This window comes from Mastigoproctus giganteus, chromosome 3 (genome assembly GCF_048544385.1).
Source record: "Mastigoproctus giganteus isolate SK-2022 chromosome 3, ASM4854438v1, whole genome shotgun sequence".
NCBI classification, from domain to species: Eukaryota; Metazoa; Arthropoda; class Arachnida; order Uropygi; family Thelyphonidae; genus Mastigoproctus; species Mastigoproctus giganteus.
Window position 1 is genome coordinate 136,219,602 of NC_143577.1, and position 23,929 is coordinate 136,243,530.

Consider the following 23,929-nt stretch of genomic DNA (forward strand, 5'->3'; position numbering starts at 1 on the left):
CTTTGTTTAAGGCCTGCTCTGGTGCTGCTAGGAGAAAAGCGCTGCCTAATAAATCCAACACCATGATGGAGTCACGACTTGTCCATCTTACGCCGCCGTATGTTTCGTGCTCGCTGGTCCTTCCAACGACATCGTATGAGCTGGCCAACCGCAGACGTTGAGCAACTGAAAAATGAATATCGCAACCTAAAAAAAATGAAGAAAATGCCAATGCAGGAAATGATGCATCCAAATGAATACATTTTTTTTATATTTTGAAATAACCAAGCTTGACACCGATTACAATAAGTAGGAGACTACTTACCAATAATGTGGAATCATTCCGAAATAATCGGGTCAACGAACAGCAAATACCAGACCAGAAAAGGACCATCACTAAAAACCTGATAGTTCCTGCAATCTGAAAAAATAATCAAGCAGAATTTCAGCGACCAACTACAAAGAGCAAAGAATAGGGACAATGTTGAACCAGAGGAGAAAGATCAATAAGATATGCAACCCAGAGCAGCTGAAGTGGAAACAGAGAGGGGTCATAATATCCAGAGTAGAAGACTGGTGAAAGAAAGCCCTAAAGTTCGAGGAAATGGACTACACGTAGACCCATGCTATATACCAAAGCAGAGAGCCAATAAAATCCTGTGAGAAGTCACAGACCATCTCAATCGGTAAATAATGCCACATTACCTCAACAACAACGGTGCAACGCTGGAGGCCATTATACTGTGCTGCCGTAGCAGTCACTAGGAACAACGAAAGTGAAACAAGAGACCAGAAGGAGAAGAAACAATAAAACAAGGAACCACCAGCTTGAGAAATCTACCTTTTGCTGAAGCAAAAGATAGAAGAACTAAGAGTCAAGATAGGGCAATTGACCCAGTAGCAATGGCATAATATAAGTAAAAAACTGATTGGAAAAGTGAAGATCAACTCCAAGAGAAAACGTCCACAGCAAATACGACCAAAAATTGGAGACTAACAAATACTTAGCCACACCGAAGCAGAACCTCCTCACACTCAACAACAGCCAATTCCAATCCAAAGAGAGCACCCAGAGAAAAACAAACAACCGAACCTTTGATGAAAACTAAAGAACCTTCTACAGACGCATTAGATAAGAGGGGAACCAAGCAATGGACTACTCGAGCAGAAGACAATCGAGAAGTTCCTGGTTAGCATATGGAGTAGTTAAGTAAGACAACAACTGAGCTTGAGCGTTCTGGACAGAAATAGAATGGAAGAAAACCAAGAACAAAGAAGAAATGACACAATGGGAGACTGCTGAGGGAAAAGTACAAGTGATGAGAAAGTACAACTAACCCAAGGAATAGATAATATCCACATCTACAGATACGAGTAATTCACACACACACACACACACACACACACACACACACACACACACACACACACACACACACACTTAGCAGAGCGAGTTCCGTCAATAAGGTAAGGAATTTTAATGGGCCTTTTCCCACCATGGCTGAGTTAGTCAGACTCAGGCAAGATTAGCATGGCTTTTCTCCAAGAAATTGCAGTTTTTCGTCCAGGATCCAGATGTCCAGCAATCGATGACAAAACACACGCAGTTCACAGAGTATATATGGATTAATATGGCATTAGTCGCCAATACTCCTAAAATCTTACTACAACAAAAATTACCCAGCAGAGCGGTTAACCTGGATGATATGTTATCCAGAGACAATCCCAGCGTTCTCTACAAATGACATATTGTAAGGCTAAGGACAATTATATAAGAAACCCTGTGAAATATATAGGCAGCCACCTGTCACCCAATAATGTAAAAGATCCTGCGCAGCCGCATGACCAAGAAGATATTGAACCACTTGGAAAGCCAGAACTTTATAGCCAAACATCAGAAAGGATGCAAGCATTTGAGCAAAGAATTTAAGCCGCAATTAACCATTGATACCGCAGTTATGATTGCCTGCACGCAGTACCGTAACATGTAAAGGATATCTTGCGGTTCCTACAACAACTACAGCGATGCCTGCATTCAGTGCACCACAGCAAACAAACTGAAGATCTACAAAGTCAATCTTACAACAACAAAATTCCTAGAAACAACCATGGCTAAATGGAGTACAACCATCATGATCAAGAACATCACATGCAGGCCAATCCCCATCAGAATAAGCATCTTTCAGGGAGATGTCCTGAGCCCACTGTGGTTATTTCTGACACTCAATCCGTTATCCAACATTCTCAAAAACAGCAAGTACAGATATAGCCTAAATTTAAGAAGGAAAAACCTATACTTCCTCTCCCGCGTGATATACATGGATTACATCAAGTTCTACACGAGACCTGGGAAACAACTCCAGCAGCTGCTCAGAATCATCAGACAACTTAGCAATGACATCAGGATGGAATTTGAACTAGACAGGGAAAATCGGTCGATCAAAAGCACTAGCTGCAGAAAGGTAAACAGATCAAAGCCATGACAGAGGAAGAGACCTACAAATAACTAGAGATGATGCGGACTCCGCATTTAGAGCACTAGGAGATCGACGTCTTCCTAATTGAAAAATACCATCAGATGCGCAGAAACATGCTCAAAGTAAAGCTCAATGGAGGGAACATAGTTAAAGCCTTAAACACCTATGCAGTCCAGTGCTAAATACTCATTCGGAATCATAGAATTAACTAACATCGAGCTGGAGGAGGTCACGAAAAAAACAAGAATAATGACGCCCAAAAGCCACCAACGCCGCTTGAAATCAGTCATAGACAGGCTGACCATAGCTCTTTAAGTAGGAATTAGCTTAATTGATCTCATGGAGCAACATAAGAAACCGATTGACCATGAAGGATTACTTCCAGAAAAACACAGCACCACTCTTCCAGGCTATAAGACAAACACGATGCCTACCCCTCTCAAACAAAGCGAGGAGACATCCAATTCAGATGGAACAAACGAAGCTAAAACGATGTGCAAAGAAGGGGCACTCCACGAAAGACCTTAGCCAGGAGATTAATGAAATGTGGCATATGGAACAAGTAACAACCACCCGGACCCCGCTGTTAACCCCTGGTATGGTGCCAAACACCCTTCGTAAGGTGTTTTCCCAGAAAACACCTACAAGGAACTTCAGAAGGCAGAACATCTCAGCACCTTTAGGATAGTCAGAGGGTTCTTTGGCCAACAGTAATAATAGCCACATAATAACCACCGTGCGCATTTGTTACAAATACCTGTCAGAGGGTGGAACAGCCAATCAGGGAGAAGTAATAACACAAATATAATAATATCTTTCAAATGGTATTCTCACTCTTATATGAGGTCTCTCGCAGGGTCACTTTTTCCGGTGAACTTCGGCTAATATCCCGAGCTTGCATGAATGTAGTAAAGTGACCGTTGGTTTTCAAACGAGGTCTTGTGGATAAAGGATTGTCTTTTACATTCTGATCTGGGCTTGTAGGTCGGTTTTCTTCAATGTTTGGTTGAATTTTTTGAGCATCTGTAAGAATTTAAAAAAAAAAAAGGCATTTTTAAGGATATTAGAACAATGACATTAAAAAAAAAAAATCTTTAAGCTTTGTGAAACATTTCAAAAATATCACATAAAATTTTAATTTATAGTCCAGGAGGCCACATAATGTCAGAGGGGTTCACAAGATAAAATAAACATGAGAACAGCACCATATTCAATAGTCACGCAAGCTTCAACAACATTCACTTAAAGCAATCATTAGCATTAGTTGAGTCATATGATGCAAGAAAGAAGCTTATACAGCATCGGACAACAAAAAAAAAAAAAAAAAAAAAAAACTTCCCATTTCAGCCAACCGGTCAACCCCAAATGTTTGTCTAGTTCAGCCTTAAATTTATTTAACCGATCGACTTCCAAAACAACAGATGAAAGTCTGTTCCAGCAATCAACCATACGGTGGCTAAAGGCAAACTTCCAAACATTTTTTTTGCAACTGTCTTTCCTCAATGTGAATCTATGCCAGCTCAGGGGGCGCCTCCGTAGCCAGGAGCACCAGTGCGTAGAACAGAGGATTTTGATTAGACCGAGGTTCGAGCCCGTGAGCCACCAAATACGGAGGATGCGGAAAGATCAGGGAATGACCACCGCATATCCCCGGAGCAATATGGCCTTAGTTGTTAATGCTCCTAAAAACCAAATAACAACAACAACAGCCCGCTCAGGTTCTTAGTCTGAGAAAGCTGAAGTATCCTGTCAGCATTGAGCCTGCACAATCCATTCAAGGACTTATAGACCTGAATGAGATCACCTTGCAGGTGAATAGTCTCCAGATGCTGCAACTTGCAGAACTTAAGCCTTTCTTCTTAAGCGCATCCCTTTGTTCCTCTCACCAATCTTGTTGTCCTTCTCTGTACTGGTTCTAGAAACTCTACATCTTTCCTAACATGAGGGTTCCAGACCTCTACGCAGTATTCAAAGTATGGCCTGACCATTGCCTTATGCAAAAGCATAATCACCTCCTTGTCTCTGCTAGCAAAACTCCTATATATCATTGACAAAACTCCATGACCTGGTCTGGTAGCCCGTCTGCATTGCTCAGGAAACTTCATATCCGACTACACAAATACCCACAGGTCTTTTTTCATTCTCCACCTCCCTGAGTGTGGTACCAAACAGTTGGTACGTTTCTCTTGGGTTACTGCTACTCATACGCAGTACTTTGCATTTGTCAATGTTAAACTTCAGTTGCCACTTCTCAGCACATCTGTCTAACTTAACTAGATCCTGTTGCAGTAGCTTACCGCCATTAACAAGCATGCCAACCTTCGCATCATCTGCAAACTTCGACATTAAGCCTGATATGCATTCATCGATATCATTGATGAATACACAAAACAGCAATTGGGCCAGCACAGAACCCTGGGGGAATCCACTAATAACATTAGTCCACGTAAAGCAGCGTCCGTTAATTACCACTCTCTTCCGTCTCCCACTCAACCATGCCTTTATCCATTGCAGTAATTTGCCCTTAATGCCAAACCGCTCAAATTTGTACAGAAATCTTCTATGTGCAACCAACAGAATCAAAAGCTTTCCTGAAGTCTAAGTATATGATATGAAAATTATGTTTTGCATCTAGTTCTTTTGTGACTACATCGTAGTATCCAGTCAAATTGGCCAGATAAGACTTCCCATTAAGAAACCCATGTTGTGTCTGAACTATTACTGCAGTGATCCTGTATCACATCTTTCACCAGTGACTCCATTATTTTCCCCAGAACAGAAGTTAAATAACAGGTCTATAAGTATTTGTGTCACCCTTTGCACCCCCTTTGTGAATTCGGAATGCATTTGAACATCTCCAGCCACCTCTGGTTGGTATGTGTGATGCCCTATATATATATATAGGGACCCACCCCCTGACTCCAAGGATGTTCTCATAATTATGGCTAAGGGTTTGCTTACTTCCCTTGCTGATTCCTTCAATATAACTGGATAGATTCGATTTTCCCCAAGTGTATTTTTTATGTTTAACTTCAGCAATTTCTTCTCCACTTTGCTCTCAGTTATTACAAATTATTTAGCTCCGTGTTAGAGTTTGACAAACGTCTAGCATTCCCCTCCTTGAATAACTCCTCATGTGTGAATGTAGATGCAAAATACTGATTCAGTTTATCAGCTACTTGAGCAGGATCATCAATGGTCGAACCATCTATGTTAAGTGGACCAGACTGAGTTTGCATACGTAACGAACACTTCGCTGTTTTTTTTTTTGCATCCTTTGCCAAAGATTTCTCGTATTCTACCTTCACCTGCCTAACCACCTTTGTGACTTAATTACAGACTAACTTATATCTGCTGTAGGCTTCTGTGTCGCCTGATAATTTATATGAATCCCATGCATTTTTCTTCTCTGCCACGAGCCTCATCAATTCATCTGACATGCATTTAGGCCTGAACCTGGAACAGACCCTTGATGGTAGTTATATCTTTAAGTAAATCCCACATCATACCACTGTGATCACTGTCACCCAGTGGTTCCTTTATTTGCAAATTCTTAATGCATGAATAATCACTGCTGATAATCAGATCAAGAGTATTACTCCCTCTGGTTGCCTCTCGAACATGTTGCTGTAGAAAACAATCCTCCAATAAATCCACAAAAGCGTTGCTAGCGTACGAGTGGCCAATATACAAGTTCCAGTCAATATCTGGGAAGTTAAAACCCCCCCATTACAAGACATTCTGCGTTACTGGCCCACTATTTCTCTGCACAACTGTTCGTTGTACTCATCAGAGTAATTAGGCCTATAACATACTCGTACTCTCATTTTCCCTTTCCCTTATCACAACAGACAGACTCAACATTACACTGTCCACCCATGTCAACTGGATGCACTTCCTTAGATTTTTTGTTTCTTAACTAACAGCATAACCCTTCCTGCCTCGCTACTCTGTCTATCCTTTCTGTACACATTGTACTCCCCAAATAGCAATTCTGCACTGCTTATATCTGTGTTACACCACGTCTCTGATATCCCAACAATATCTGCCTTTAATGTCTTGATGAGCAGTTCAAATTCATCAAATTTATTTACTATACTTTTACCATTGGTATACATGCAAGTATACATGCAGTGTTTCTTACTCTTAGTTACCCTAACACAGCCCACGTATTTACTTGTTCCATGATGACTCCCAGCTGCTCTTGAAATCCCCAGCAACTTGCTCTCTAGGCTGCTGCTCATTACAATCATTTTCGCCTCTGCCTGCAGTTACTGTTAATCTTTAAGTCTGTGAATCCCCCCCCCCACGCTATCAGTTTGCCGAAACACCTAACACTGCCTCGATAGCATCAGCAAATATTTTTGCACCCTTTATGTGTTTCCCTTCACTGTAGAAGCAGTCCATCCTGATAGCAAGCATAGACCATGCTGAAAAAAAATTTTACCCCGTGAGCCTTGCACAATCTCTCCAGGGCCGAATTGATTGACAAGGCTATCATCATATACTGCCTCCTATCGTGTCTGGGAAGAATTATACAAAATTTCAAACTTAACCCTAACTTGCGACTTTTGTCCAGCAATGAACTGTATATCTTCAACTTTTTTTTTTTTAGGTCCTAGCCGCCGAAACCACAGGAAATTAAGTGGCAGAACCTGCCAGAGCAACTTAAGTCTACTGGGTTCCTGGTCTGCCTCCACGGGGCGAAAGTGGGGCAACGTTGGACCTCAGCCGCGGTCCAGCGGCTAAATGACAATATGAATAACGGTGCATGACACTACACAAATACAATTCCCACACAGTTTTAAATCTCTGACTTTTCCAGTCAATTGGTTCACCCACAATGTTAACTACGCGGAGATGGGGGAAACCACACACTTTACATGTCTATTGTTGTATTCCTGGGATTTATGTTGATAGAATAATGGGAGGGGTAATGGCCGTTATTTTGGCCTTGGGTACGTGCAAATAAAATATGCTGCATATTTTAAGGAATGGTGTGTGTGTGTGTGTGTGTGTGTGTGCGCGCGCGTGAAGGTAGTTGTGTGGTTACCTCCCAACTTGTTTTGCAGCAAAGAAAGCCCTATACCTGTGACGCTCTTGCTGCTCTCAGCTGGAACCAACTGATGACGCCATGCTGATTCCTCATCCAAGGCACTGGTTTTCCTTGGAACTGGTGTTCCAAGCAATCATGGGATTGCTTGGAACACCAGTTGATCTCAGCTGATGAAGGTGACCCCATTCATAGGGAGCCCTGTCCCTACTCTAACCTGGTGGATGCTACACCACATGCACTTCATCTACCCTTAAACCTCTCCATGTAGGTGACCCTCCTATCCCCTATACTTCATCTCCTAGTGAAACTGTCTATATTATCTACAATATTTGCCTTCAACATTCATTTATTAGGATAATGTTGTTCTTTCTCATGCCATCAGGGATATGGGCCCGTATGCACTAATTCAAATCCTTTATCTATGCCTTCCAATTAATGTACAAGGCAGTTGTTTTAAAAACACAGTATAAGTTAAAATGACATGAACTTACAATATAACAAAACACAATAAAATTTAAAATATAAAACAGACTCCATGATTAGTCTCTAGCCAGTGAACTGCCACCTCGTGCCATCCACTGGCTCAAAAGCTGACATCGTTAACCACATGGAGATTGGCTTTGCTCAGATTGCAGTGGGAGAAACCTATATAGAACGTTCTGTCCTGTTGTTATCATGCCCTACTATTGTGGTATGGTGTGGGATATGTTGACGCCAGTTACACCTGGTCCGGCCAGTGTGGGAATACACACAGAGAACCACTGTCCTGAGTGCGATCTCCCTCACATAGGGCCAGGTGGCCCTATGTGGGGGATGTCGCACACCCAGGGTCCTGAGTTGGATATCATCATTCTGCTCTTTCTTGGTGATTTCTTTCTTCTACTTCTCTATCAGGGTAACTCGGGAAATTTTTTTTTTTTTTTGGCTGTTGCAGCATATGCCTCAGGCTTCCTTGCACCATATTGGCTAATAATAATAATCTCCCTAAACATCAACCCCAGGTGGCAAATGACTTTCATCAACCGGTGAAATACCACCACTTTGCTTATTGGAGGCTTGAAGTGGTGAAACCCATGTTTAGTCTCTAGAGGAAAGTTTCCGGCATCCCCTCCCCCCATACTTCTCCTTCAACCCATGCACGGTACTAAGTACTATAAGTTTTGATACCTTTCGTGTTTGGGGTTTTCATTAAAAAAAAAAAAACCTCCCTTCCTCACCATTCACCTGGTGGACCTTTCCACAAAATCTTCATTTCTCTTGAGTCCCCCCCTCTGTGGAGGATGGGCTCTTTTTTAATTTTCTATTTCTAGATGGACTGCCTTCCTATCGCTCACCTTAATCTTCTTGCTCTGTTCCCTCATTGCCCTCCTTTCATGTCTTCGTATTCTAGCATTTTTTAGCTGGTGCTCTCCCTGACAAGCACAGGCATGACTCAAGGTTTACTGCACCAGAGAACTCTCTCCTATTCTACCCTACTGCCTGACCAAGGTGCTGGACAGAAACGTCGGGTCCCACTTGGGGCCTTGTTTGCGTTGTGTAGATAACAGACCAACATAACCTGTTTGGTTATGTTGGTCTGTTATCTACATAACGCAAACTTGCACTAAAACATACATTCTCTCTGGCATTTACAGATTTTGTATTGGATCAGAGAGCATACGTCGTTTTCCCCCTACAATCTGCGGATTGTAAGGGGGAAACCCCAGTGCCACCGAATAATAAACACTATACACGAGTTCTGTAACGGCTCTTAAAAATCTTGTTGAAAAATATACTACAGAATGCAATAAAATAATTTTTACTTGTGAACAATAAATTTAAATTTTTCTCCCTTTAAGGAGGTCTCCCCATCAACGTAAAATTATATGGACTTGGGTCTCCCCCACCAAAGTCCATATAATTATGACATTGGAGCGGAACACGAGATGCCTTCCTGTCTCTCCAGCCCCACATTCACAGCAGCCAGAGTGCATCAAGCCAAGCTGACATAACCCGGAACTTAAAATGTAACCAGTCAGTGTGTGTAACAGGCACACACTGGTCATACTGGAACCAACTTAGTTTTTAGTTCACACTCAAGAAAGAAGGCAAGATGGTATACATTACCCTTCCTTTATCAGAATTTGTCCATCTAAAATGCTGGATCTTTTTTTAATTCTCTTCCTCTCAACTGCAAAATGCTGAGAGCCATGCTCCCCCACTCCCGCTCAAAACTTGAGTGGGAATGCCTCATCTCAAGCAATACATTAATCCTGCATGAACTATCAATAGGTCTGAAGGTATATCATCAGATATGACCTGAAATGTATCAGTAGATACCATGTAAGAGGCCAGATAATGACCAAATCTTTGTGCTGATAGCAAATGTTTTCTGATGGCAGAAGGTACCGAAAGTACACCAAGCTCCGGTGGCATAGGTTGCCACCAGAGCTTGGTGGCAACCTATGCCGGCGGAGTTGTATGAGTGTGTATACACTCATACAACAGATTCAGACAACATACACACTCATACAACAGATACAGATACACACTCATACAACAGATTCAGAGTTTGCCCTCTAGGCCTCTTTTCACTCTCAATTCTCTGGAGGTTGGGCATGAAGAAATTTATGCCTTTTGTTTTAATTTCTTTACACGTTCTGTAAAATATAAGTGCTACTCTATGTACACACGCAAGTAGCTGATGCACTTCACATAAATTAAGGAGATTACCACTCCTAACAACAGGAGACATAGTCATACTCAGCCTTTCCTTCAATAACATTGTCTTTTTTGTAATATTTCAACCTTGTATAGCATGCACCATACCAATAATTGTTCTAATAATATACTTGCTTTCTCTTCTATTTCTTTACTTAAATTCCCATTTAAGATAACTAAGTCATTGGCATAGGCAGAAACTGAGCAGTTTCCCATTTCACAAGTCTTCTCCATTAAACTGGATCTAATTACTACTATCAGAGAAGACAGAAGTAATCCTGCCACATGCCAAAAAGACTTCCGGGATAGAGGGCATCGTAGCATCTAAAGTCTACAAAGAAGCCTAGCACATACCATCTATGAAACTCTCTACTGTACTGTTGTTCGTAGCTTTCTAATAGCATTTTCCCCCAAATTGTTTAACTGATGACAATCATGACCTATTACTCCTCAATACCTATCAATAACATTTACATCAAATATCTCTTTGAATGTTGATACCTTTTACTAGCTGCACGTACTTGATATTTCAAGTCACTTAAATACAGTGATCCATCGTGGAACTGTAGGTACACTATACTTCTTTCTCTTCATTGTTCTTGTACAGACATCCTGCATCATGGTGGTAATATCTTAAGCCTCTTTTGATGGATTACCTAAATACATAAACTAGGGAAATTTAGGTACGATGGTCGGCTCACTCTGACTTCTCCAGTTTCATTTGGATTACTCAAGACTGCGGTACCCAATATCTGAGAAAAATCTCCTGGAATTATATAGATCCAGCATCATTCCAGGAAACTAAGAATGGAAACGATTTATCACACGAGTCTTCAGGAAATCCACACCCTGAGACTTACTACCTTTAACCAAATTCATGGCCAAATTCAACTCAGCCTTTCGAAAAGACAACTCTCATTCATCAGAAACAATTTTCATCATCAGCAACCACCTCTTTCTGATATTCAGTATTAAATTCACCATTATTTCTTGGAAACAATTCAGTCATCATCTGCCGAATGGACTCAGCCCACGTAACACTGTCACGCTGATTCCGACCGAGGACACTAAGTTAAATTTTGGAACTTAACCTTGTCTGTGATAACTTTATAAATAAAGCTCCAAGGATTCACATTTTCTTTTTGCTCAACAAAACATTCCCAGACCAGAGTAATAATTATCTTTTGGAGAATAAGTATTCCTTATATGAAGTTCTCAATAACATTTACGTCAAATATCTCTTTGAATGTTGATACCTTTTTCTAACTACACGTACTTGATGTTTCAAGTCAGTTAATACACTGATCCGTCACTTCTTTCTCTCCATTGTTCTTCTACAGGCATCCTGCATCATGGTGGTAATAGCTTAAGCCTCTTTTGATGGATTTCGTAAATACATAAACTAGGGAAATTTAGAGGTATGGCTCAATTCAGGGGCGGATTAAGGAGGATATAGACCCCTGGCCATATTTAAATTTTAGGCCCCTGTAATATATAAACTGAAAGAGAAACAGAAAACCTCTTATCGCTTATCGCTGTTTCACTTTCAATTTGGGTAGTTGACCTTAGACGAAGTCACTTAGTCTGTGGGTAAGCAACGATAAGCCGCAGCGGAACACCTCGATGTACATCCTAACACGTTCCTTAATCTCTGTGGTAAGTATTGAATGTGTGATACGGAATCATCAATAGTACGTTTTCTGTTAGTCATCTACACCCTCGTTCCCAGCCATTCCAGAGTAAATTGTAAAGTGCATAGTGGTTTGGAAGAAGATCATTCTCCTGTGGAAACTTTAGAAAACGCACTTTCTTAATAAAAAAAAAATATTTTTATTAGTATCAAGAAATTTACATTCCGAATTGCAGATTTAATTATACATAAATTCTGAACAATACAATCAATAGCATTGTACGCTATTGGCTTCCTTTCAGCATCGCTTCAATAGATTATTCAGTTGTACATCCCCGATTCAAGCAAGGTCCTGGACGAAATGGTCTTCATTCTAAACGTCCATTTGAAAATCCGTCAAATCAGCTGTTGCCTAAGGGAGAAAACAATCCGTAATTAGTAAACCAGATCTGTAGATGGGGTCGCCCCTTGCGGAAGGACACCAGCAAAAACAGATGAGTGCACCGCGTACCTTCCCCTCCTAACCAGCAAACGTCTGCCACACTGGTGTCCCCACCTCACCGTAAGGATCCAGTTCTTTCGTCTTGAATAAGCCCAACCTCCGCTGTGTTCTTACAATGCAACAGTTTTTCGGTTTCTCGCCTTAACTATACTCCCGATGAGCTCATTTGATGGTCACGTTGGGTTTCCACTATGTAGCACCCCGTGTGGGAACAATGACTGTGTCGTCCTCATGGACATCATCCGTACAGAGTTTGTGTGAAAACACAGGCCCCTAGGCTAAGAGGCCGGACGAGCAATACAACCCCACACTAATACCTCAAGAACACTCACTAACCTACGTAAATCTGGCCTTTGAGTTTTGTATTCATCACATTGCTTGACGCGGACTTGGGGGGTGGTCCCCCATAGCCACATTACAACTATATATTCGAAACTATTAAAACTATATATTCTAAACAATTCCAGAACTAGGTATCATAAATTCAATTTACAGGGTTTAGATTATATTTTAAGATATTTCTTTTAGCCAGCGAGTCGTTGATTGCTGGATGCGTATAATTTCTGTTTTCTTATCTACTTGTTTTTTTTTTTTTTTTTTTTTTTCCTTTTGCCCATGCAGCAAAAGCCTGTGGCTTCCTTGCACTATATGGCGAATAGTATTACAAAGAGTGAATATAAAATATTTAAAAAAAAACACGAAAAGAAATTTATATTAAAAATTCCACAATAAATGAAATATTAATGAAATAAATTTAGGCAAACTAAGTCCTTAAGACACAATTCGCCCACGATTTTTATCAATATATTTTGATTTCATTATGGAGTTATCGATAGAATTCATTATCAATTTTAAATTTCCATTGCAGATTAGTCATAAACTCAATTATTGCAACACTAAAGTGATATTCATTGTTCAGAACTTTCTATCCATTTTTATAACGAAAGAGCATTTTTAACAATTCACTGATTATGACCCTTTCTGATGACTTCATAATAATAACAGATTGTCGATTGGATAAGTCCATTAAACAACTTCCTGTATCAGAAGAATTGGCGTATGTTTTAGCTGGTTGGATTAGACAGTCAAGAACACCAAAACAACTTCGGATCTTCAATTTTAAAGTATCACCCCGTCTACGAGACATCTCCAGTTAGGTGTCACTTCTTATCCAAGAGGAACTACACCGTGGGAAGTGGGTAAACAAATCGAATGTCCTCGGATGGAAGTACCGCTGCTTTGATGTCGGTTTGTCGGGAATCAGCTTAGACTGCAACGTAATATTGCAATCATCCATCCATCCATCTAGGATATTCACTCAACTGGGAGATGACTGTATTATCTCCCGGATGAATAAAACTGATCTTAAAATAATTTAAATAAATTATTGATATTCATTAGTGTCAGTTAGTTAACTATTAACAAATACTTAAAAATTAGTAATTAAAATTTTAAACAAAATTAATATATAAAATTATATTTATTTGTTATGATAGTTAGGACCTTTTTTCATAATACAGCAATAGTAGTACGAAAGTACACTTTTTTTTTTTTTTTTTTACTTTCTTTGTTTTTTTTTTTTTTTTTTTTTTTTTTTGTTTAGAGAATGTAAATGTGCTGGGCGATGGATGTGTCGGATTCCAATTGAGCAGCACACTGCTGTATGGATAATGCCCGTTAGGAGGATGGAGGGACCTTCCATTATTCCCCACACGGGGTGCTGTGTAGTGGAAACCCAATGTGTCCATCAAAGGAGCTCATCGGGAGGGTAGTTAAGGCAAGAAACCGAAAAATTGTAGCGTTTTAAGAACAAGTTGGAGGGTGGGCTTATTCCGGACGGACGAATTGGATCCGACGATGGGGTGGGGGCACCAGTGCGGCAGACCTTTGCCCGTTAGGATGGGCAGATAGTAAATAAATAAATTTTCTGTTTATACTCCAGGACGACCAAACGGTCAGATGGGGTGGGGGCACCAGTGCGGCAGACCTTTGCCCGTTAGGATGGGCAGATAGTAAATAAATAAATTTTCTGTTTATACTCCAGGACGACCAAACGGTCAGAGGAGTTCACAAGATAGCCAGAATGCAAGAAACAGCATCGTATTCAGCAGTCACGGGCTTGAACCCCGGTCACTCAAAGGCACGGGTACTTATGCACCCGCGCGCCTTACCACTAGGCTACGATATTGTTATATACGGTGCACTCATCTGTCTGTGCTAGTGTCCTTCCGTAAAGGAAATCCCGTCTACGGATCCATTTCACTAATTACGTAATGTTTTCTCCCTTTAGGCATCAGCTGAGTGACGGATTTCCAAACTGACTTTTCGAATGAGGATCACTTCGTCCAGGATGCTTGCTTGTACTGGAGATGGAAAACCCAGGAATCTATTGAAGTGATGCTGAAAGGAGGCCAATACAATCAACAGCAACTTACGGTTGCTGTTGATTGTATTATTGAGTATTTATACAAATTTGTATATCATTGTATTTATGTATCCTCTGTAAATTCGGAATGTAAATTTCTTATAGATAACTAAATTGATTTTTTTTATTAAGAAATTCGTTTTATAAAATTTCTAAAGAAGAATATCTTAGTTCTAACCGATATGCACTTTAAAATCTACTCATTCTGGAAACGAGAGTGTAAATGAATAACAGAAAGTTACATTGATGAACCGCGTATCACACGTTCAGTACTTTCCAACAAGATTAAAGAATTTGTTGCGAAGCACGGCAAGGTGTTCTACTAATACTGCTACTATTACCGTGATGAGCATAGCCAAAATAAAATTGGATATCCAAATTGAACTTTTAATAAAAAATACCCTAAATTACGTAAAGGGATTTTCATATTAAAATCGGGTTGCTGTGTACTTCGTGAAGGAATTATTGTTGTAGGGTTTTAGAAGCATCAACGTCAAAGTCAATATTACTCATTATTTACTGTCTGTAAATTACGTGTGCTCTAGGGCAAATTTTCTATTTTCTGGAAAAACCAGAGTTTCCGGGAGAGAAAACCAGCTGTCCTCGCATGACATCGATTAATTCAGCCACGTTTTGAAAAAATCCCATAAGAATTCCTCACGTCACTGATGGGACTCAAACTCAAGTCTTTGCTACTCAGTGGTGGGGGAGGCGATTCTACCAACTGCACTACACCCACGAAGGCTTTAATGAAAGCTGCATGGACACAATACAAGGGATATTTTTATCAGCGTGGTCGACTAGCAGGAGGGAGGAATTTTCTTCCTACTGACGGAATACAGTAGACAACGGTTGGGCATGCCTGTTTAAAAATGCACTTAGGAGATATTTAGAGTTCAGAGAATTTGTGAGTCAGTCTGTAGCGGAACGTGGTAACATACATGCGCGTTATCTGATGATATTGGTAAGATGTTCTGGGGGTAGCGATGTTTCTAAAGAACAGGAAACTAATTCTGGGGGAAACAATGTCGAATATCTTTGGGGGGAATTGTCAGAGTAGTCAACTATAGACGAATTCTTAGTCTTTAGCGGTGTCTACAGTTGACGTATCAGAAATGTTTTCAATAAAAGGAATGAATGAGAATTCCTAGTTAAGATAACTACTGCTGATATAAGAGGGCTAACAGTAACGTGTTGTTGTCCCGAAATTGAGGAATGAATTTCACTGTGTGGTATTTACAATGTATTTAGGAAGGATAGGGAAGAGAGAAGAGGTGATGGGTTCAAGCTTCTCATCAAAAGCTTTCGCAGATTCAGAAGTTACACATCCAGCATGGAATTTATGCTGGATGTGTAAGTATGGTGTGTGTGTTAGTTGTAAGCAAAGGTATAACGAGAGTGGAAGTAATATGCAGACCAGACTATTGTGAAAAGTATGACGACAGTCTCTACATTCAAATGAATTGGACAAGCAAGTGCGATTATGAGTGACTTGTCTATTACTGATTTGAGCAACTGGGAGGGATACACACCTTTGGCAAATAAAATATTTAAATAAAGTAGACTACTGTTATAATATTTTTTTTTGTCCACTCAAAGAACGCGTGCTATGCACTCTCACTCCTGACCACTCGGCTACGTCAGGCCTAAAGTTAGTACAATAGCGTCATTTCTATGTAAAGTAAACCAACCGAGGTTGTGCAGTGACATCATTTCAAAACATCATATTTTATTGCAATATTATCCACAATGAAAGTAAAGAATCATACTGCAATTTTTCTGTTCCTTTCTTAAGGTCATGCATGATCTATACGCTCTACATATAATTATTGACATGCCTTATTCGGCCCTAAATTCGCTCATTTTTGCCGATAAATTCACTCATTTCACAGCACATGTTCCATACTGCTCTTGTCGGAAACAGAGGCCTATATATTGCCCTCTTTCTCATAATTTCGGTGTATGACCACTGACAAAGACATTGAATTTATGAGTTATACAGCAATATGATTCTATTTTAATTCACTTTATGTTATTTTACCTCATCTCTTTTAATTCTCGATATACCGTAGATTCAATAGTAACAATCCTCTCCTTTGAATATACGCCGTGCAGTATATATGGTGTGTGTCGTATTTTTATACTATTATGGGGAAGATTATAGTAAGATAATCAGATTAAGATGTATTATACCTTGATCGATCTTTAGAAAACGCATAGGATAATATAAAGTGCAGAGTTAATATACAAAAGGATAATATACAAAACGTAACGTTGCTTGTCAGCAGTCTAGGTGACTTCGTCTGGGGTCAACCATCAAAAGTGAAACAGAAACAGCGAACCCCTTAAAAGTTTGTTTGTGTGGTTGACCTCAGACAAACGAGGCCTGACGTAGCCCAGTGGTCAGGAGCGAGAGTGCATAGTACGCGTTCCTTGAATGGACCGGGTTCAAGCCCGTGACTACTAAATACGTGACTACTAAATAATTTGTATTGACGATTAATTGTAAACTCTACTGACTTGGTGGTTGTCGTGCCGGAGTATAAACCGAAAATTTAAATTTTAAAGTCAGCTAGATTGTGCGTGAGTAACGATAAGTTTTGTATATTATCCTTTTGTGCACAGTGTATTTTGTACATTATATTATCCTATGCGTTTTCTATAGCTCAATCTAGGTATATGTCTTAGTATGATTACCTTGCTATAATCTTCCTCATAATATTATAAAAATACGATAAACAACACATTATGGACGTAGTGCATTCGTTACAACCACAGGTGCATTGGCTCATAAATTCAGTTTATTAATGTCAGTGTACTAATATTACCTTCCATACCACTCATTTAACATATATATATATATATATATATATATATATATATATATATATATATATATATATATATCTGATAATTACAATAAATATGATATTTAAAATAAAAACATCAGCCAGTAGTACGGCAATAATGCAGAGCGAAACGAAACGTAAAATAATATAAAATAAACAAACCGGGAAGGGAAAGTAGCGGTAGTAGGACTAAAGGTAGTCGATAATCCCCTGTATAATTTAGTCAATTAAGTCATTAAACCCAATTAATAAAACATGATGTAAATTTAAAATAATGCCAATTATATATAATTTAGCGGAACCCCCTCGAAGGCACCATTTCCAAAAGACGTGAAATATCACCAAAATAGGAAATCCAAAATAAGAAATCTATTTCTTTCCTTTCTATTATATAAGCTGGTTAAGCTTGCATTATGTCAGTGGTGTGGCTCTGATCTAGAGTGCTGTCTGTTCTATAGATTATTTTTCGCTGCATAAGGACCACCGCCATGCAAATCCTTTGCATTGGTTGATCTATCGGAGAATGGAGGTGTGGTTTGGTTCTTCGATATTTCCGCCTTTGCGATGATTTGTATGACGATTGAAATGCAGCGATTCCATGACCATTATTGGCCTCGTGGTCCTCTGTCGATATGGGGCATGATGGTCAGTCTATTATTTTGATATTTTAGTTTTTTGGTAGTTTCTTTAACCCTATTTTGGTGATATTTCACGTCTTTTGGAAATGGTACCTTCGAGGGGGTTCCGCTAAATTATATATAATTGGCATTATTTTAAATTTACATCATGTTTTATTAATTGGGTTTAATGACTTAACTGACTAAATTATACAGGGGATTATCGACTACCTTTAGTCCTACTACCGCTACTTTCCCTTCCCGGTTTGTTTATTTTATATTATTTTACGTTTCGTTTCGCTCTGCATTATTGCCGTACTACTGGCTGATGTTTTTATTTTAAATATCATATTTATTGTAATTATCAGATATAATTAGGCATCATGTGGAGGATGTGCATTTGCTGCCTCTAATGATAGCTATATAGCCATATTTATTTATTTTTATCACTTTTGTCTAATTTTTACCTCACATAATATAAATTAATGGTAGTAGTGGGTTGTTATGCTAAATAAGCAGCGCCTGTGCCGCCATCTATTTCTTTCCTTTCTATTATATAAGCTGGTAAGGTGAGGTGTAAGGTGTATTTAGTGTCAGACGGCACCAGGGGTTTCCCCCATCTCCGCGTAGTTTTCATTGTGGGTGTACCAGTTCACTGGAAATGCCAGAGATTTAAAAGTGTATGGATATTGTATATGTGTAGTGCCGTGTACCGTTGTTCATCTGGTCGTTTAGCCGCTGGACCCCTGCTGAGGCCCAACGTTGCCCCACCTTAGCCCCGTGGAGGCAGACCAGGAACCCAGTAGACTTAAGTTACTCTGGCAGGTCCTGCCACCTAATTTCCTGAGATTTCAGTGGCTAGGACCTAAAAAAAAAAAATAAATAAATAAATAAATAAAAATAAAAAATAAAATAAATAAAGAAATAAAATAATAATAAAAGGATAAATAAATAAAATGATAATAAGAAAAAAAAAAAAAAAAAGAATGTATTTATATTGCATGCTTATATGCATGTATACAAGCACATGTATGCACACACAACGTGCATACATGTGCCAACGTTAATCGTGGGGTTGACGTCACTTGAGTTGGGTGCATATATGCGCGCATACAAGTACATATATACACACATGCACATATATGGACGCATATGTACACACAACGTGCATACACATACCAATGCCAATCGTGGGGTTGACGTCGCTTGAATTGGGCCAGAACGTGGGTGAAGATATTTTGGATGTATTTAAATTTAGGTGTGTGGGACTTCGCTAGCGTGAAGATAGAGAGGGGGGAAGGCTGAAGACTGGGGGGAGAAAGACAGAAATATGGAGCCAATAGGGAAGACAGCCCCAAGTTTAGTGTGGCATGCCCATGCCCCACCAGAGTGGAAATGAGGGGAGGGGGGCGACGAGAGAATCGTCTCCCCGGGGGAGTAGGGTTTAAAGGTGAAGGGGGCTAGGGTGCCCTCTTCAGGCTGCCGTGAGGCTTTGGGAGCTAAGCTGCAGTTTGTTGTTTGTTGTCTCTATTCTTGTCCACTTGATTCAGATTGGGACACTCATGAGGCAATCCCTGTCCCCCTTTTTTTTTTTTTTTTTTTTTTTTTCTCCGTTGATTCTCTTTTCTTCTTCTTTTTTCCTTCTTTTCTTTATTCCTTTCTTTTCCATTCATTTTCTTTTCTTCCACAGTTTTCTTTTCCAGGAATTGTCTCTGTCTTATGCGATTTATGTTACTGTACTATCAGTCTCGATGTATGGCAATTAACACCCTTCTCCTTGTGAAGAGGTCCTGTGCATACTGGGAGAACGCTCGGTACTCCTCTTCCGTGTCAATGAAGTGATGTTCAAGTCCTTTGGGGAGGTAATGGATTTTCGTGATGAGGGTGCATCTGAGGTCTTCGTATTGTGGGCAGTCGTAAAGCAGGTGGTCCCAGCTTTCGACCTCCCCACACGTGCAATTTGGGTCATCGACGAGGCAGAAGCTGAACAGTTTCTGGTTGAAGGGTCCATGTCCTGTGAGTAACGAGGTCAGGTGCAAGCCCGGGAAGAACCAACCCGGTTGCCTTGGGTATATTTTGTTCAGTTCTGGAAAGAATTTACGAGTGATCTCGCCCTTTGTCGTCTCTGTCCATCTTTGCTGCCACTCCTGAAGGAGGTAGGTCTGTAGTCGGGCTCTTTCCGTTTTTTGACTGCTTGCTGGGTTGATTGTGAAGTCCTGATGATTTGCGGCCACTCCCTTTGAGTGCAAGTAGAGCAGTCCTGCTTTCACAGCTTCTAAATCCAGGGGTAGCGCGCCAGCAAGCACCTGCAGTGCAGGTGTGCTTACCGTGCGGCAAGCTCGTGTGGTTGTCAATAGGATGGTCCTATGTGTCATATCCAGGATTTTCTTGTTGGTTACCAGTGATGTTTTGGTGTACCATACTGCAGCTGCGTAGATTATTGCTGGGATGAAGGTTGACTTATAATATAGCAATAGGGTTCGTTTTTTCAGTCCCCAATCCTTCCTCGTAATCCTAGCCACTAGGGCTGAGTATCTTCTTATTTTCATTCTTATGTGTTTCAGGTGAGGTATGAAGGATAGGTTATTATCTAAGATAACTCCTAAGTACTTCATTTGCTTGGTGAGTTTGATGGTCAGGCCATTTATTTTTATTTGGGGCGGACGCTGTACCTGAAGAGTTCCTTTCAGCAAGATGGATATGGTTTTCGTCGGTGCAATTTTTTGCTGGTTTTTTGTGGCCCAGTATTGTAATTTCTGCATTGCCTGATTGCCGATGTTTTCCAGTTGGACTCTGGAATCTGCCTCAATAGTAACAATGAGATCGTCCGCAAAGGCCTGGGCCTCAGCCAGCCCCAAGTCCTGGCACAGGAAATCGTCCAAGACCATGTTCCAAATGAGAGGACCCAAGACAGACCCCTGCGGACATCCCCTATGTATGTTTCTTGTGATTTTTTGATAATTTGTATTTATTTCCACTCTTCTGCCTGAAAGGTAGTCTTCCATTGCTTTGTATAAGTTGATTGGTACTGCAGCTTCTCTCAGTCTGTTCAGGACGCTCGGCCACCAAAGTGAGTCGAACGCCCCGGCAAAATCGACTGAAATGACCAATAGATATTTTTTCCTGCACTCTTGTGCTTTCCTAAGCAGATCTCCAAGGGCATCCACCGTAGAGGATCCTGGCTTAAAGCCAAACTGATTTTTAGCTGCCAGGCCTGCCCTTTCGTAGTGGTTCTGTATCCGCATGTGGAGTAGCCTCTCGTACAATTTACTAACTACTGAGAGCAGAGCGATGGGTCTGTATGATGATGGACATTCTGGGTTCTTAGTAGGATTTTTCAGAATTAGCTTGGTGTTTGCAGTTTTCCATGCTGCAGGGAATTTCCCTGTTTCCAAACATCTGTTGTAGAGGGTGAGTAGGATTTGCGGAGCAATTTCTACTATTTTTTTCAGTATCTCCGGTTCGATCATATCAAGTCCCGGGCATTTGCGGTTTTTGATCCTGGTAGCAGCCGCGCCGAGTTCCTCATGGGTGAAGGGGGGCTCGAGCGCAGGGGTGATATATTTTTCATTTTCTTCGCAAATCTTATGTTGTTCTTGCAGAGTTAGGGTCGCGGGTTCCTTGAAAATTGTGTCGAGTATATTACCCATTGATTGCTCCCAAGTGGTTGTATAGTCTCCTTGCGAGGTCCTGGTGGTGCTGATCACCTCCCCCCTGGGCAGTTTGTTTGTAGTCACCTTGTAAACTACACCCCAGGGGTCAGTTCTTCCTGTCGTGGATACTAGACGCTCCCAGGAACGCTTCTTGCTTTTCTGTATCGCGTCCGTATACTGATTTCTGACTTCTCGAAAGCGCTGTCTTAAAGCCTCCACTTCATGTGCAGGCCAAGTCCTACGGGCTCTCTGGAAATCTTTCCTAGCTTTTTGCATCTGGCGTCGAAGCACGGCTATTTCTGGGGTCCACCAAGGAACAGCACCAGGTTTTGGGTTTTTTCTTTTGATTGTTCGATCGCTAATGGTTTGTATTAGGTCTGTAGTCCCCCTCAGAAGGTCATCCGGGTCATTTTGTGGGTTTATACTGGCTGGGTTGCTTTCTATGGCTGTGATGAGCAGGTTTTTGAATGACATCCAGTCTGCTTTGGCAACTGCATATCTGTTTTTCTGTTGGTTTGTTCGTGTTACTGTTGTCAGTTGTCTGATTATTTTAAAGGTGATTGCACGGTGGTCTGAGGTAGTCCATGCCTCCTCCACCTTCCAGTCAGTCACAATCCCGCCAAGTTCCTAGTAGCTAGGGATACATCGATCGTAGCCTCCCAGAGGGTGTTGCAAAAGGTTGGCAAGTGGTGAGGTTGATTTAGCACTGTCAGTTGTGATCCTGCCAAGTAATCCTCAAGGAGTTGACCATTTTGGGTTCCACGCCTGCCAGGGGTAGTACTGTGCCATGTCGGGGATCGACAGTTCACGTCAGCTCCTATGATGATTTTTTGGTTTGGTAGGATGTCCTGCAGGCATTGAAGATATTCGATTGCAAAATCTATCTGTTGTCCTGGTCTACAATAGAGTGCCACAACGTACAGGTTCCCTAAAGCTGTATTTAGCTGGGCACAGGCGGCCCACTCCGTGCAGAACTGCGTGATTTTAGTCACTGTGATATTGCTGTTCCTTACCAGGACAGCAGCCCATGGGGTGTCTTCAACTGTGTGTATCACTTTGTAGGTGAGCGGGTAGCCTACAACCCGTTTCCCATGCGAGTATGGCTCCTGTAATATGATGACATCGACGTTTTCCTCTTCAGCTTTAACTCGGATCTGGTCGGCTACTGCTCTAGCCCTCTGCGCATTTATTTGAATTATTTTTAGTATATTTGTGTTGTAAGCTTTAATTTTCGTCCCCATAGTTAATCCTACTTTGGTATAAACTCTTGGCTCGTTGGTACGTGGGACACATGGGGTCTCTCAGTGAATGCTTGTACTCTAGCTTTAAGTTTTTACAGTTTACGCAGGTAGGTCCCACATCTTTGTGGGGACAGGCATTATATTCATGGCCTTTTTCTGAGCAGTGGCCGCATGTTGGGGTGGTTTGTGCACACGTATGCGTGGTGTGACCGAACTTGCAGCAGCGGTAGCACTTCGGAACGACCACACGTTCGTGATATCGGTAGCAGCCCCATTCTATAAACACCCTTGTTTGGTTCTTCAGGGTTTGCCAGGCTTCCGGGGTTAGTTCTACTACCCAGTTTTTGTTTATTCCATCCCTCGCTTTAATGGAGTATTTGGGCATTGCTATCTCTTGTGGATTTTTGTTAGGGATTTTACCCTGTAGGTTTCTATGGTAGAGTTCGTACGCTAATTGGTTCGGTGTGATGTCTTTATCTACGTCGTATATTATTATGGCTGGCCCTTTTCTTTTGGGTGGTTCAGCTGTTAGACCCAAAGTGGCTATTTTCGGGTTTTGTATTATTCCTAGCATCTCTTTCTTTGTCTCGGTTTCTATTACCAGTCCTATGCTCCTCATCTTGCGTATTCCTCTGATTTGGGTTTGTTTGAGGTCTTCCTTCATGGTGCTTCATATATAAGCTGGTTAAGCTTGCATTATGTCAGTGGTGTGGCTCTGATCTAGAGTGCTGTCTGTTCTATAGATTATTTTTCGCTGCATAAGGACCACCGCCATGCAAATCCTTTGCATTGGTTGATCT

General features: G+C 40.9%; 1 protein-coding gene across 4 annotated transcripts in view; it reads right to left on the reverse strand.

Annotated features, from left to right (window-relative positions):
- The window catches only part of rols (zinc-RING finger and ankyrin repeat domain-containing protein rolling pebbles), a 428,429-nt gene that overhangs the window by 288,496 nt on the left and 116,004 nt on the right, over positions 1 to 23,929 (reverse strand). For all 4 annotated transcript variants that reach the window (XM_090369443.1, XM_090369444.1, XM_090369445.1 and 1 more), the window contains one exon: positions 3,291 to 3,479. In XM_090369443.1, coding sequence (XP_090225569.1) covers positions 3,291 to 3,479 — 189 coding nt within the window. The remainder of the gene's footprint in view (positions 1 to 3,290; positions 3,480 to 23,929) is intronic.